The sequence below is a fragment of the Phyllostomus discolor genome, chromosome 2 (assembly GCF_004126475.2).
Source record: "Phyllostomus discolor isolate MPI-MPIP mPhyDis1 chromosome 2, mPhyDis1.pri.v3, whole genome shotgun sequence".
Taxonomy (NCBI): domain Eukaryota; kingdom Metazoa; phylum Chordata; class Mammalia; order Chiroptera; family Phyllostomidae; genus Phyllostomus; species Phyllostomus discolor.
This window is the reverse complement of record NC_040904.2, coordinates 195,874,543-195,890,115: the sequence shown is the minus strand read 5'-3', so window position 1 is coordinate 195,890,115 and position 15,573 is coordinate 195,874,543. Positions and strand designations below refer to the sequence as shown.

The following is a 15,573-nucleotide window of genomic DNA, read 5'->3' as shown; positions in this document are numbered from 1 at the left end:
TCAATGCCCATTCCTTCATTTAGCTGTTGGCTGTCATGGCTAAGAAGTTGATTTATACCACAGTCCAAATAGTTCATGCTAACATCTTGAGATAGTGTAAGTGAAAGTGTTTTGAAATCTTTAAAGGGCCCTATAGATGTCACAGACCTGCATGCGTGCAGGCGCAGGGGTCTTAGCTGAAGGATACGCCCTAACAGCGGACACTGGTGCACAGTGCTAGGGGAAGGGAGAGATGCTGAAAGGCATGAGTTTCAGGGTCACACCAAAGGCTCAGAGCGTGGAGGGGCCTCTGAGTAGGGAGAAGGACGGAGCAGGACATGGAGAACGTGTTAGAGTAAGATAGGCTCAGGTGGTAGGTGATGCGGGGAAAACTGGCTCAAAGGGACCAGGTGACACAAGCAAGAGGAAAGCAGGGCCAGGCTAGGCAGAGAAAGAGCAGCAGCGGGCTTGCCAGGTATGGAAGACAGTGAGGTGAGTCATCAGGGCCCAAGGAGGTGCCCGGAGCCTCCAGGAGAGAAGAGCCGGGAAGTCCTCCTGAGGGAGCTAGACTTCCAGACGGCAGAGCTCTTCCTTGAAGTGTCCCTCATGGCATCATTACTGTCTCATTACTAACCAGTGGCAGGTGAAGTGTGACGTGCCCTGAAAAACCAGGCAGCCTCATCACTGGCCTTTTAAGGTCACTGCTTCTGGCAAAATCAGACTGGCCAGGGCTACCCTGAGGGGAGACAGAGCATCCAGATTCTCTCAGGCCAAGAACAAGACTCCAAGCAGGTATCTACCAACAGGCAGGCCTTCTTGGGAGTCTCCGAGAGTCCCATTCACTTTCAGATTTTGAAGGCACTCACCCTGGACCCTCCCTGAGCATCCTGAGATGGATGGATTTCATCTCAGTTGGGATCAGTACTTACACTGAGGTCTCACCCTGTTTCCCTGCATGAATTGACCCAGGACAACAGCCCACATTTGAAGATCCAAGCTCAAAATTTGGAACCAATGGCCCTGCTGATCACCTTACCTCCTGCCCCATAGGTCCTGCTAAATGGCACCTTTCTCAGCCTCTGCACCTAGCCAAAGAAATCAAAAGGACAACCTTCCTGTTCCCTCCACACAAAAAGGATCATTTCAAATATATCTCCTCTGCTCTGCTTGTCTTATGGCCTTGGTTCAAGAACAGCCTTCTCTTTGTGAATGTTTTCAAATTGCAGTATTATTCACAGTGGCCAAGACATGGAAACAACCAAAGCATCCTTAAGCAATGATTGGATAAAGATAAAGAAGATGTGGTACATACATACAATGGAATACTACTCAGCCATAAGAAAAGACATAATACTGCCATTTGCAACCATATGTATGGATCTTGAGAGTATCATGCTAAGCGAAATAAGTCAAAAAGAGTCAAGAACCATATGATTTTACCCACATGCGAGATATAAAACTGCAAGCAACAGATAAACAAACAAGCAAAAACTCACAGACACAAGAAACAGTATGGTGGTTACCAGAGTGGGAGGCGGTGGGAGTAATAAAGGGTAGAGCGGGGTCAAATATATGGTGACAGAAGAAGCTTTGGCTTTGGATGATAAACACACAATGCAATATACAGATGAAGCATCATAGAATTACATACCTGAAACCTTTGTAATTTTATTAACCAATGCCACCACAATACATTTTTTAATTTAAAAATTTATTTTTTAATTTAATTTTAAAAACAGCCTTCTCTTGCTTGATGCTCAAACATCCTTTTCCTGATGATGACACTCCCACAGATGCATCCTTGCCTTGAACTTGGAACTAAGAGTTCACTAGCTTCCCTGCCACTAATCTTGCTCCTCTCAGATCCTCTTCAGTCCTCCTCAGTCCTCCATCCTCCTCACACACTGCAGCTAGTGCTACCATTTTGAAATAATCTGACCAAGTTACTCCCATTCCATGGATTTCCACTCATTTTAGGATGAAGAAACAAAGTGTCTCATATTGCATGCAGGGCCTTTCCCAATCTGGGCCCTGCCTACCTATCTAAACTGCTTCATCTCCTAACACCCATCCACAGCCTGCTTCCTCTGCCACTCCCCCCTTGCACCATCACATCATGCTCCAAACACAACAACTGAACATTCCTGTGGGGGTGTGGAGAAGGAATATATATAACCTCTCACATCTCCATTCATGCCAGAACACTTTACTTCCCAGGCACTGCATAATACATTGGAAATATAGGCTAAATAGAAGCTGGTACCTTACACCAATCCCTAGGTGCTCACAAGGAAGGATGACTAATAAGGAAGGAAGATAGATTAGTAAGGAAATAATTTCAGGCATGAGAGAAGTACAAAGTTGGAGTATGAACAAGGACCTATCAACTCTGCCTGGAGCTCTCAGGATAGGCCTCCTAGAGGACATGAGTTTTGAGGTGCATCTAGAAAAGTCAGCATCTCCTAATGGGCAAGGGAGGAATGGAGATTCCAGATAGAAAAGCAATCATTTGCTCAGACCGTTGCAATCAGCCACTGGGCTTGGCTGTTTCAGATCATCAACCTCACAAGAGCAGAGAGTACCTGCCTCCTCCTGTTCCTTTTCCAACCACTTAGTCCCACTGGTATCCAACTATGTGGCGGGACTGGAGGGGCACAGAAAGGACCCTCTGTTTATAGTACACACTTTTAACATGACTTATGAGGCCCTTTACCATCATTTACTATCAACCTTCCCAGTATCAATCATCTCCTGCTAGTCACTACACACACACACATTCCAGAGAGGCTGAATTACCTGCAGCTTCCAGAAGGCTACTTGCTTTTTCTTATCTTTGGTCTTCAAAATTGTTCTCCCTTCTGCCCCTAAGTATCTCTCCTCAATCCTCACCCTGTTAATATACGGGGATCACAAGTTATAAAAACATTAAAGAATTATAATCAGGAAAGCAATGTGATTAGAGTTTGGTTAGAAAGATCACTCTGGCTGTAGTGAAGATAAATGGGGTGGTAGGATAAGGAGATGGATGGATGGATGACTTCCTAAATACTTTGCTGCTATGGATGACCCTTCATAAAATTTTTATTTCACTGGTCACTCTGCCACTCAAAAACCTCCATTGCCCTGAGGCTTACAAACAAGTTGGCATTCCAAGACTTCCAACTGGCTGTTACCTATCTCTGCTGCCTAATCTGTCCACCAGATCAGAACATTTAGCCAAACCCACGTCCCAACTGATCCTCACTCTGTGCCTTTGCTCATGCAGTCATCCCTGCTTGGATTGTTCTCATCCAGATAAAGGTCTGCTCTTACATCAAGCCTTCCCTAACCACTTAGGCAAGTCCTCAAAACATTCACAAAATGTGCCCGGTGTGTCTTTTTATTCCTAGCACAAGACTGGAGGCTCAGTGAAGGTTTGGAGGTAATGATGTAGGGAATGAGGGAATCCGTTACTATAAGTGAATTTTGAGCAGAGTGGTTTCCCCTCTGAACTGAACACAGACCTGCCCTAGTCACAACAGCAGCTACGACAACCCTGACAGCTGACGTCTTGCACGTGCTGGACACTGCTCTAAGCATTTTACATGCCAGCTCATTCAACCTTTAGGATAACACTATGAGATAGGTACTGCTGTTATCCCATTTTACTGCTGAGGAAACTGAGGCATAGAGTGATCAGGGAAGTTTCCCAAGTCACCAGCTAGTAAATGGCCTACTCAGAGTCCACACTTTTAACCACTAGGCTATTCTGTGCAAAGGAAGAGGGACAATCAAGACAACTTGATAAGTGTAGACTTCCTGAGTGGACATTCTTAACATCTCTCACTCCTTTAAAAAGGCATCTTAATAAATGGTACTTACAGTCAACGCTCAGACCCAAAATCCTAAAAGTGAAGACCAAGGGCAAGAAAAATATGAGAAAGCCCCTTTCTCAATGACAAAATCCACATATTGGGACTTGGAGGAGTTGCCCAAATGAAACCTACTCATTGGCAGCCCATGTGTTTTGAAGTGTGGCTGATGAGATTAAGGTATAAATGTCCCTCCCTCTATGTTATGAGGAAGTAGCCAGTCAATAACATAATTGGTCAAAACTGTTCTGTTAGCTAGTCAATTATAACCTGCTTTGCAAGTACATTGGCATGAAAAGCATGGTGATACAACAAGGGTGATCAAACTGTTATCCTCCTCCAGCCCCTCTGTGCTCACACCACACACACACACACACACACACACACGCTTTAATGAGGTTCACTGGCTCCTCTCCTGGGTATGGGTGGTGGGTTTTCTCAATGTCCCTCACCCTCCTCCACAAACATCTGCCATCTCTGACCTTCCTCCTCCTCCTGGATGTAACCAAGATCAATGATCCCTTTCCTATTCCTATCTCTCCAAAAAGATGGAACAGATTTCTGTTGCCCAAAATGGACTGCATCTAAGTTCAAGCCTAAAACAGCTCTTCCAATCATAGCTCCCCCATCAGGCTGCAGGGGCCTTTGGGTATGGATGAGATCTGGGGGTTCTAGAGGGATTCAGCAGGTGTGAGGGATATTGACGAGCCTGAGAATCTTATAAAATATTCCAAAATTCTATGTTAGAGCATTGTTAACTGACATGAGTAAGTTCATATCATATGGATAGTAAGCTTCATCGGTTAGATTGGGCTTTCCCTGAGGACAGGCATAGAGCCCATCTTGTTCACCACTGTATCCTTAGCCCTGAATATGGAGCCTGGCACATAATCAGCTTTGGGAGCAGGGCAAGTGTCTTCCCACAGTTTGGGAAAAGGGACGTGCCAAGAGCAAGCATCAGCTAAGATGGAAATTCCATGCAAAAGCTTGAAGAATTGTTCATGGACATACTTGCTAGGAAAAACTTTAAGAGAGACTAAAGATTTCATAGTAACTGGGGTGGGGGTGGGGAGAGGCTTAAGCGAGCCCCCCCTTTTTTTTTTTAGATTTCTCATAACTTCTCCTCTACTAGGCTGCTATGGTCTATCCAAACACAGATTGCTCTTACTTAAAACCGGATCATCCTCATGTGACTATTAGTAAAGTTATGATCACCACATTCCAAAGAACAGAACTAGGAGAAGTATTTCTGGAGAAGGAGAAACTGAAGCAACAAGACCTACTCTGTGGGGAAGAGGAGGTGGTCATGGGAAGCCAGGCTTAAAATACTTGGATTCAGCAATTGGGAAAGGCGAGAACAAATGGAGACATGGAGTCATTCTCAACCTTGAATGCAGACTGGAATCACCACCTAGGTTCAAATATTGATGTCTGAGCTCCACCTCTATTTGTCTGGGGTGATCCTATTGAGCCACCGGGGTAGAGACCACTGGTCTGTAGAACCAAAAATAGAATCAAAAAGGCAAGAACAGATCTAGTCGCAAGGTCTTAAAAAACATGTTAGAAGGAAGGAGAACCATCTGGAACTTAAACAAGCTTAAGACAAATACAACAAAGTGCCATTTAGCACAGTGAAGATAAATGTTTAGAACTAGAGACTTGCTTTGGCCTGGATGCGGCATGAACCCAGAAGCAAGGAAAGCCTGGCACTGGAGGAAAAGAAAGGCCACCATGCTTGGCACCCCACGAGCACATTTTGGCCCAGCGGCTCTGGGAGTGGTGTGTGCTGCAACCCGGGGGTGGGTACCCTCTGCTTGTGCAGCTTCAGTTCGGCTCCCTGACTTCTAAAACAAACTTTGCAACCTTGATCACCATACAAGCTTGAGAGCCAGAGGGAGTGGGAATGGGTATTGCACAATCCAAGTGAATTCAAATGCTAAGTGTCAATTAAACACAGCTCACGTATGCCTAAACGATTTGACACAGTTTATAGACGAACTGGAGGCAAGCCTACCTGCCTAACAAATGGGAAGGCAAGCATGCCCTTCTGAATTGACAACAGAGACATGTAAAATCCCACCCAGGAGGAGCCTCAAGATATGTATATAAAACCATCATACTACAGCACACACCTGAAAACTGACTTTTTTAAAAGGTAGCTTTTGGATAGAATTTCCCCATTTCACCTAACTTCAGAGGATCACAGTCAACACATAACTGAGTATCCTGGTTAAATCTTTCATAAATTTTCATTAAAAGAAAGATTTTTAATGTGAAACTGTATCTCTCGTTCATACATTCTTTTTATAATTTCTCTTTTTCTTATTTCTTTAACCCAATGTACTAACTTCATAAGGATGGATACTTAAGTTCTGAAAAGGACTGAGTGCCCCAAGGAGAAATCAGTTTCATCTGTAGTATCCAAAAGAGTCAAATTGCTTGAGTTTCAAGGACAAGTGAAGTATGTATCTCACATTTAAAGGACGACTCACAACGCCTTCACCTTCTTTCTCTGACTCATACTGGCCAGACACTACTGGAATTAAATGTTTTAATATTGAAAAAAGAAGCAACTGAATCTGTTGGCTAACTACAGTCACACCAGCTTACTATTCATTCATTCATAAACCACTTAATTAGTATTTACCACATTCCTTCCCCGACTTGCCCTGGGTGCTGAAAACATGAAGATCTCAGACGATGAAGACTTAGGGAGACAAGTGTATAAATCTGCAACTTTAATACCATAAAATAATGTAAATATGCCACACCAACCATCATTTTTGATAGGCCCCTTATGACAGAGACTGCTAACTGCTTAGCAAAATCGGTGTTCCCCTCTTCTTCCTGAACACACAAACAGACCATATTTCCTAACCTCCCTGGCAATTAGATGTGACCATGAGGCTGAATTCTAGCCAGAGGAACATGAACAGAGTGATATGTGCTACTTCCAGGCCTGACCCATAATAATCGTCCCGTGCATGCTCCTGCATGCTCTTTTCCCCTTGTAGGTGACTGGAAAGGCAACTCTCAGGGCCACCTTGGAAGTCATAGTTGAAGTTGGCTGAACCTCCACTACCCTGGGTCCCTGAAAAGCCACATGGACAAGAGCTATCTCACCAACTTGTTTATCTACCCAAGACTCTTACTTTAGAAAGAAGTGGACTGTTATGTGTTTTACTCATTATGTATTTTTCAGTCTATTTGTTAGAGCAGCTAATTGAGCAATAGCCTAACCAATATAGTACCTTTCATGATAAATGTAAATAATATTAAGCAGCTCCCCTTACAAGTGCAGTGAGCCAGCCCACTGAGATACCATCCATGTCAAATACTCATACGCCAGAGCCTTTCTCAACAGAGCCTTCCCCAGACTTCTCCCAACCCGACATATTTACCAACCTCTCACCCTTTTGTCCACCACAGGCGGGTGGAGATACTCAGAAGTAGGGACTGTATATCATCTTTGACCCTTACAGCACCCTGGCACATTGTAGGTACTCAGTGAAACAGTGAATTTTAAAAAATGCTGAAAGATGAGCAGAGAGGGATTTCTCAGCAAAGTCATCTCTTCCACACTTTGTGGTATAGAATTCTGGAGGTTTATGTTGAGTTCAAGTGTTTTTGAGCAATAACAAAGTTGTTTGGCCTTGATTGCAGGTAGTCCACTAGTCCAACTCTCCCTCAAGATAAGAATTAAGACCAGGATTTTAGCTTCTCATTAAAAATAAGTAAATAAATCATGAGGATCACTTCTGAATTAATATTAGAGAGTCCTGTCATTTCTGGCCCTGCCAATGACCTACATCTGACACTGTTTGCTAACAAAATGCTTTTTGATAAAAAGCTCACTGACAAAACACTGCTTCCAGGAATAATAAAATAACTGGTATTGGGGTAGACATTCTTCCAAACGCAAATATAATACAAGACAAATATATGAGTCAACCATTTCAGGCAGTGAACATCCACCAGCACAGAAAAGCAATCCCTGAGTAAGAAAAACCCACACCTGCAGGCTCATCAGGACAAGTTCTTGACTGGGGTCAGGGAGCTAGAATCCACATAAAGTGAGGAGGGCCCCCTAAACCAGTGGGACAGAGGTCAAGGACTGGAGCACTTAAAATGGCTAGAAATGAGGGGGTCAAGTGCAAGAGGGGAGGAGGCTGTGTGAAGGAAGCTTCCCAGATATCTCTTTAGGGATCCCTCACGATTCGTTGGCCGAGAGCAAGGCTTCACATGCAGAGGGTAAGACATGTGAGGCTTACCAGACAGGCCGCTACAACACAGTCAGAACAGAGGAGCTGGAGTCCAGACAGCACTGGGAGAGGTTGGAGTTCCATCCAGAGCTGCAAAGACCTCCTTAGCATGCCCTAACACTCCAGGCACCCAGCTGAGACACCAAGGGCCTCCTTTTAGAAGTAAGAACCACATACTACAGAAAAGTTTATTTTAGACTGTCCCTAAGGCATCCAAAGGGCAAGCCTTGACAAGATCAATAGGGAGACAGAGTTAAGAGGTTGAATCTTACCAAGTTACAGAATCTAGAAAAACACCTTAGAATTTCCACAAATATACCCTAATGAAGTAGCAACCAAACCTAAATAAGACCAAAGTTATCGGTTAGTAAATGAACTTCCAACTAGAAAAAAAATTTTTTTAATTTTTTAAACTTACTGAAAGGAAGATAATGTTGTATCATTCACAGTGTCTATTTTACCAACAAAACTTACTAGACATGCAAAGAATAAGTGACCCATGAGAGAGACAGAGCAAGCAATAAAAACTGGTATCAGCTCTCTGGCCTTTTCACCTAGTCCAGAGGGACCTGGAGCCAATTTGCCCCACCCCCACCCACTTGGAAGAGTCATACCCAGGTTCTCCTCTCGGGAGAGGCTGGTTGATGCTGCCGGGTTGGCCCTGTTCATGTCCACAGCCAGAGCCTGTGCTACTCTGGGCCTGTCCAGGGGACAGGCATCTTGTGCTCATCCCTCCCTCCTAGTTCCGCTGTTTATGTTTCTAAAATAAACAGGACTTGATCACACACATACACACACACACAGATCTCAACAAAGCCCAAAGACTTGAAAGCAGCTACCACATGTTCCCATAGTAAAGGTAAGTACACTCTTAATGAGTGTACAGAAATAAAACTAAAAACATAAACAAAAACAAAGGTAACTGTCCTCATACTTGCTTATTTTAAAACTTACCACAAAGCCACTGCGGAACCGACATAAGGACAGACAGACATACCAACAGACAGGACTGGGATTCCAGAAATGAGTCCCTGAATTTCAACAAGGGTAGCAAGAAGCGGGGAAAGAAACGGGGAAATGGTGCTGGGGCAGCTGCATATCCACGTGCAAAAGAATGAGGCTGGACCCTTTCCTCCCACCATACACAAAAGTCAACTTTTCCAAAATGGATTATAAACCTAAATGCAATAGCTAGATCTGTAAACTTATTAGAAGACAACATAGGAGTAAATCTTTATAACCTTGGGTGGGGCAAAGGTTTCTTAGCTCTTACACCAAAAGCACAAATAATAAAAAAAAATAGACACATTGTCCTTCATAAAAATTAAAAATGATTCAAAAGACACCATTAATAAAGTGAACATACAAATCAGGAGAAAATATTTGTAAGTCATATACCAGATAGAGGGCTCGTATCCAGAATATATAAAGAACTTTCAGAATTCAACAATAAAAAGACGAATAACCTAATTCAAAGATAAGCAAATCTGAGTAGACATTCATCCAAAGAAGATATACATTTGGCTGATAAGCTCATGAAAAAAATGTTCAACATCATTCATTAATCATTAGGAAATGCAAATCAAAGCCACAGTGAGATACCACTCTGCACTCACAGGGATGGCCACCATGAAAAAGAGCAGTAACAAGGGTCAGTGAGGACGTGGAGAAATCAGAACCCTCACCCGTGGCTGGTGGGAATGTAAAATGGTGCAGCCACTTTGGAAGATAGTCTGGCACTTCCTGAAAAAGTTGAACAGAGAGTTTCCACATGACCCAGCAGCCCCACTCCTAGGTATATACCCAAGAGAAATAAAGACTTATGTACACATAAAACCTTGTACTTGAAAATTCATGGCAGCATTAGTTATAGTAGCAAAACTTAGAAATTAAAATGTCCAATGGCTGATAAACATATAAATAAATGTGGTGTATCCATACGAGAGAACATTATTTAGCCATAAAAGGAAATGAAGAACGTATACATGTTATAATATGGCTAAACATTGACAACATTATTCTAAGTGGAAGAACCCAAACACAAACACCATTCAAATAAAAGGTCCAGAATAGGAAAATCCCTGGAGACGGAAAGTACCGGCAGATGAGCGGTTGCCAGGAGTGGGAGGGTGGGGGAAAGGTGAATGGCTGCCAGTGAGCAGGAGGTTTATTTTTGGGATGATGAAAGTGGTCTAAAATTAGAGAGCGGCTGCACAACTCTGTAAATACACTAAAAATCACTGAATGGTACACTTTTAAAAGCTACATTTTATGGTATACGATTATACCTCAACAGAGCTGTTATTTTTTTAAATGGAATTCCTAGAACTGAACATTATAACAACTAAAAGAAATTCATTGAGTGAGCTTAACAGCAACTGGAGAAAGCAGGGAAAGGCCTGGTGAAGTTAAAGACAGATCAGTAGAAATTATCTAGTCCAGAGAATCAAGGACTAAAGACTGAAAAAATAATTAGCAGAGCCTCACAAACCAATGGGACAACCTCGAACATACAGGTACTTGGTGTTTGGGAAACAGAAGAGAATGAAAATAGAAGAGAAAAATACTTAGAGAAACAGTGGCTGGAATCATTCCCAAATTTGATAAAAATTTGAATCTGGTAACTTCCAGATTCAAGAAGGTCAATAAAAATGAGCAGGAAAAATCCAAAGCAAATCACAACTAAATACATACATAGCAGTCTAACTGTTCAAAGCCAAAAATAAAAATAAAATCTTGAAAACTACCAGGTTAAAAAGGTAGTATACATAAGTGAAAGAAAGAAGAAAATAAAAATATGAATTAAGGCTGATCTCATCGATATAATGGAGACCAAGAAAGTGACACCTAGATAGTGCTGAAAAAAAAAAAAACCTGTCCACCCATTAGTCTACATCCACCCAGTGAAATTATCATTCAAAACTGAGGCTGAAATAAAGACACTTTCCACAAAAACTGAAGCTGAGAGAATTTGGCGCCAGCAGGACACTTCCAGAAACGCTAGCGGAAGTCCTCCAGGCTGAAGGGAAACGAGAATGTGGAACTCTGGACAAGAACTGGTCCTGGCGGAAGTGTCCTGCCTCCCTCTCTCACCTAGGGGAGGAAAAAGAGGTTGAGAGCCCCCGCTCCAAAAGGACTACTAGCCACTGAGTTTTCTATATGCTGCCAGCCGCTACCCCTCAAATTATAGATATAACTCATTAATTGGTTATCCAATAGTTTGCAAACAGCATTTAAAAATATAATAGGGTAGAATAAACCAGGAAAGAATAAAATACAAACACCCTTTTAAAACAAAATCAGACACAATATAAGTGCCCATGTGATAAATAATATACTCTCTAAAAACCTATTAATAAAACTACAGCTCCTTATGTTGGACAATGTCTTACATAAATATCACAGATATCACTGTGACATTCTTCTTAAAATTTAATGTTAATGAACTAGTCTTCTTTTGTCAGACAATGAGATCATGTAACTTATTGTCTGTCTTCTGACCTGCCTGTCAGGAAGACCATAGATAAAATCTTTATTCAATTACAGTACCTATTCTTAGCCTTGGTCTGATGACATAATAATATGCTCCCAATCCTTCATTCTTTGACATTTGTTCATTTATCCTCATTTAAGTATTGTATCTAAGTTTTCCTTTCTTTTAAGGTGTTTAATGACTAATAAAAATATTTATCTGATATAGGCAAAAATCATGATGGTTTAAAAAGCAAACAAGGCAAACAATAATTACCAAAGTACTAAAAACAAGTAACTTATTTTTATTTTACATATTTGTATTTAAATTTTCCTCACGGTGAATATATAATTTTTTAATTTATTTTTTTAGAGAGGGGAAGGGAAGGAGAAAGAGAGGGAGAGAAACATCAATGTGTGGTTGCCTCTCGCATGCCCCCCACCCCCCGCCACCGGGGACCAGGCCCCCAACCCAGGCATGTGCCCTGACTGGGAATCGAACCGGCAACCCTGAAGTTTGCAGGCCCCTGCTCAATCCACTGAGCTACACCAGCCAGGGTGAACATATATTATTTTTTTATTTTTTTAAAAAAAGTTATTTTTAACTTGGTTATAAGTAGCAGGCGTCAGTGAGAGTGGGATTTATCCTTTGTCAATGAACAAGTCAGAAGACTTCACGGTAGTCTGCTTTACTCTTAGGTTCACTAAACAGAAGGAAAATCTGCCACCAGCTGACTGAGCATGGCCATCCTTTAGTCATTTCAGCAGAAGTTAAGCTGGATGGGACGCTGTCAGCCAGACAGAAATCTATTATTTTCTGAAAGTTTCTGGAGGAAAGGCAACATTATCAGCCTGAGCCCAAGAAAGACCTCTACTCCGTCTTAAAATACCGGAAGTATAAACACGGCTAATTCCATTGCTATGGGCTGAGCAAGCCCACACTTGACTCCACCTCTTCCTTGCTGTATCCAACAACGGGGCACCCTGGATATAGACCGTAAGGTCCAGACAGGCAGATGTGTGCCTTTCTTGGTCTTTGTAAGTCCAGCACCGGGCGCAGTATCTGGCATTCAGTCGGGCTCGTTGTGGAAAATGATAGACAAGCTCCACTTTAGGCCCCAGTGCCTCTGGGCCTCCAGCCTTACCCCGCAATGGAAGGTGGCCGAGAAGGAGCTCAGGGGAACTGGACCAGAACCTGTGGGTGCTGTCTGAGCCCCCCCTACGCCTCACACAGCCTCTTCAATCAGCCAGCAAAGTGGCCCAGGTTCCCACATAGAGGCAATTCAGAGAGTGTAAGAGGTTGCTAGAACAGACCATATCAGGTCCAAAATGATGGGTGCATAGCAAGACACAATGAGAGGAGGGAACTGGGCACTGGATGTCCAGCAGCTGGGGACGGTGACTGACAGACAGAAGTGATTGGCACCATCCTCTGGGAGGGCATCGACCTTGTCTAAGATTCCCCCTCCACCTGCCACTTGCCTTCAGACTGAGAACTCACCTTGCTCAATGGGACTCTCTATCCTGGACCAGGGTCCCCATGGTTCCTGGAGGTATCTCTCCATACCCGCCCACAAAGGACCATGGGTGACACCACCTTCCAGTCCCTTTCAGCTTATTGTTCCTGCCAATGGGCTGGGCAACTCCCCACTTCACACCTCCCTCAAGATCCACCAGGAGCAAGACACCCAACAAAAGCCCTGTTCCAGGCAAGGTCAGTATAATTTGCTTTTCTTCTAAGAAAAAAACGGGGGGAAGACAGGCCTGGGTCTCCCCGCACCCTGAGAGGCAAAAGCCCTTCCTGAGGGAGGGCTGGGTAAGGCCTGGAGGACTTCCTAAAACTAGAGGGACACCCCACAGAGGCGAAAGTCAAATTTGCGGGGGACGAATCCGAACCTCTGTCCTCACAGGCTGTTCCCGAATTAAACTCTGCTAGTTGTTTGGGCCGCACTACACACCCCACGACTTTATCAGGGAGAGGCCAAGTCGCTGAGGCGGGAAGCGGTCGTCCCTCGCCAGAAAAAGCCCCTGCACCAATCAATCCTCTGCCTCTTGTCCTACCTTCTCTCTCCTCCATAAAACTGGGAAATTGCTCAGGCCTCCCTCTGCTCCCCCACCCTGAGGGGACAGGGATCTACCTGTTCCCCTCACCACGGTCTCTCCGGGTTCACCTGAGGTCACCCGTCCGGAACGGTAGGAGTTAGGATGCGGGCTCCTTCACCCCCAGCCCCGCTCCCTCCTACAACTTGCGGTGCGTTCCGGACCTGGGTCCCCAGCCGGGAACACTCACCTTGCAGCCGGGGGGTGGCCATGGTGCGGGCACACGGGTCGCCAAGCCCGGACGGCCCCGCTGTGGCGCTCGCAGATGGACAGGCTTACTCCACTGCGGGGCTAATTCCATCTCGGCTCAGCTGGGTCCGGACGTGCCCGCCCCTTGCCTGCCGCCGCCGCCGCCTCCTCCTCCTCCGGAATCCCTGCCGGAGCCACCCTGCGGGCGCCGCCACAGGCCGAGCGCGCCGGGCTGTCCCGCGGAGCGCTGGGCACAAGGACGCGGGCTGTGCCACGTGCACAGGAGAGCTGGTTCCCGCGGTAGGGCTGAGCCCCGGGCACCCGGCTCATGGAGCTGAGGGGAGAGGCAGCAAGTACTGCCCGCTCTCCTCCACCGGGGCGGGGGAGGTGCCTCATAACCTCGGTCGGTCGGGTGTGAATATTCAGCCGGATTATCTCGTGAACTGCCTGGCTGAGGAGTCCCCAATCCCACCCGCAAAGCCTCCTTCCCTCCGCCCTACCCAGGGAAATGCCCCGGGTGGGGGTGGGGAGGCTCCCAGCACACCTGCCTTCACTGGATTGCCACCAGCTGTCCCCACCTGTCTCTGGACGGAAAGGAGCAGAAGTCGAGAATAGGTACACCAGAGGCAGGTGGGACGGAAGAGGGGCCGCAGGAGAGGAGGAGGTTGTAGAGGAGCTTCCCACCGAGACCCCGGGACAGGGTTGAGGAGGGGGTCGGGGGAAGCCAGTCCCCAAAACAAGAGGGCTGCCACCTCTCTGGACCAGTTAGGTACCTGACCAGGGACGAGGGAGTGGAGGTAGAGGCTTCCAAAGGGCCGTTCTAGATGACAGAATCTACAACTCCAAGACGCCCTGGAGCTAAATGCCTGAGTACCTGGTGGCCCAAAAATGAAGAGGTGCTGTTTATGACCCCTGACCTTTCAGTGTGAAGAATGTTATCTCCACACTTTACAGATGAGGAGCCTGAGGCAGGAAAGGGGAGAATGAGCTGGGGACAGAGCAGAGGGGAAGCTCTACGTTTTAGGTCCCAACCCCCAGCTCCATTCTGCTCACCCGGAGCTGTCATGGCTGATATGTACCATACACGGATTCCCCTTCCACAGCGCCTTTCTCAATGCCTGAGCCCACAGTAACTGTTTGATTCCAACAGCAACCCATGAGGGAATTACTGCTAATATACCCACTTTACAGATAAGGAGGAGACTGCGGTGTAAAAAAAAAAAAAAAAAGTCAAGCAATTTGCCTCTAAGAATATGCCAGGACCCCAAGGCAGGCAGCCTACTCCAGAGTCTGGTCATGGGGCTCCTTTCTCTCTGGAACAATGCCCCTCCCCCACTCACTTCCAGGAACCTCCTCCCTGTCTTTTCAATGCCAAGACACGTGGAGAACTTCCCACCCTAGTTCCCTTACCCATTGCCTTGCTTCTCTCCCTCCAGCACTTCCTTATCCCCTAGTCCCTGCATACTCCCTCCTCAAGACCCCCCTAAAACTCTGGCTTTGAGGGACTCTGTCTCATGGGGTCTGAGGGGGAGCAAAAACAGAAAGTCCCTGAGACCAGAGGCCCTTGGAAGACCTTTGGAGTCAGGGCAGGCTGTGAGACACACCCCATGACCTCCACCAGTTTCTCCTTCTGCATCCTTTTTACCCTGCTCCCTGCCATTGTTTTCAAATCAAAACATGCAGCCTCTCTGATTCAGTTTTTTTCTTGATAGCGAACTGTC

The 15,573-nt window shown here is 45.3% G+C and overlaps 1 protein-coding gene across 4 annotated transcripts in view; it reads right to left on the bottom strand.

Moving 5' to 3' along the window:
• The window catches only part of ANO2 (anoctamin 2), a 318,934-nt gene extending 304,720 nt beyond the window's left edge, over positions 1-14,214 (bottom strand). For 2 of the 4 annotated variants that reach the window (XM_036019422.1, XM_036019421.1), the window contains exon 1: positions 13,854-14,212. In XM_036019422.1, the coding sequence (XP_035875315.1) occupies positions 13,854-13,875 (22 nt within the window). In that variant the 5' untranslated portion in view covers positions 13,876-14,212. Of the gene's footprint in view, positions 1-13,853 lie in introns of all 4 variants that reach the window. The other 2 variants (XM_036019420.1, XM_036019423.1) reach the window with 2 other exon arrangements.
• Positions 14,215-15,573: the final 1,359 nt, after the last annotated feature.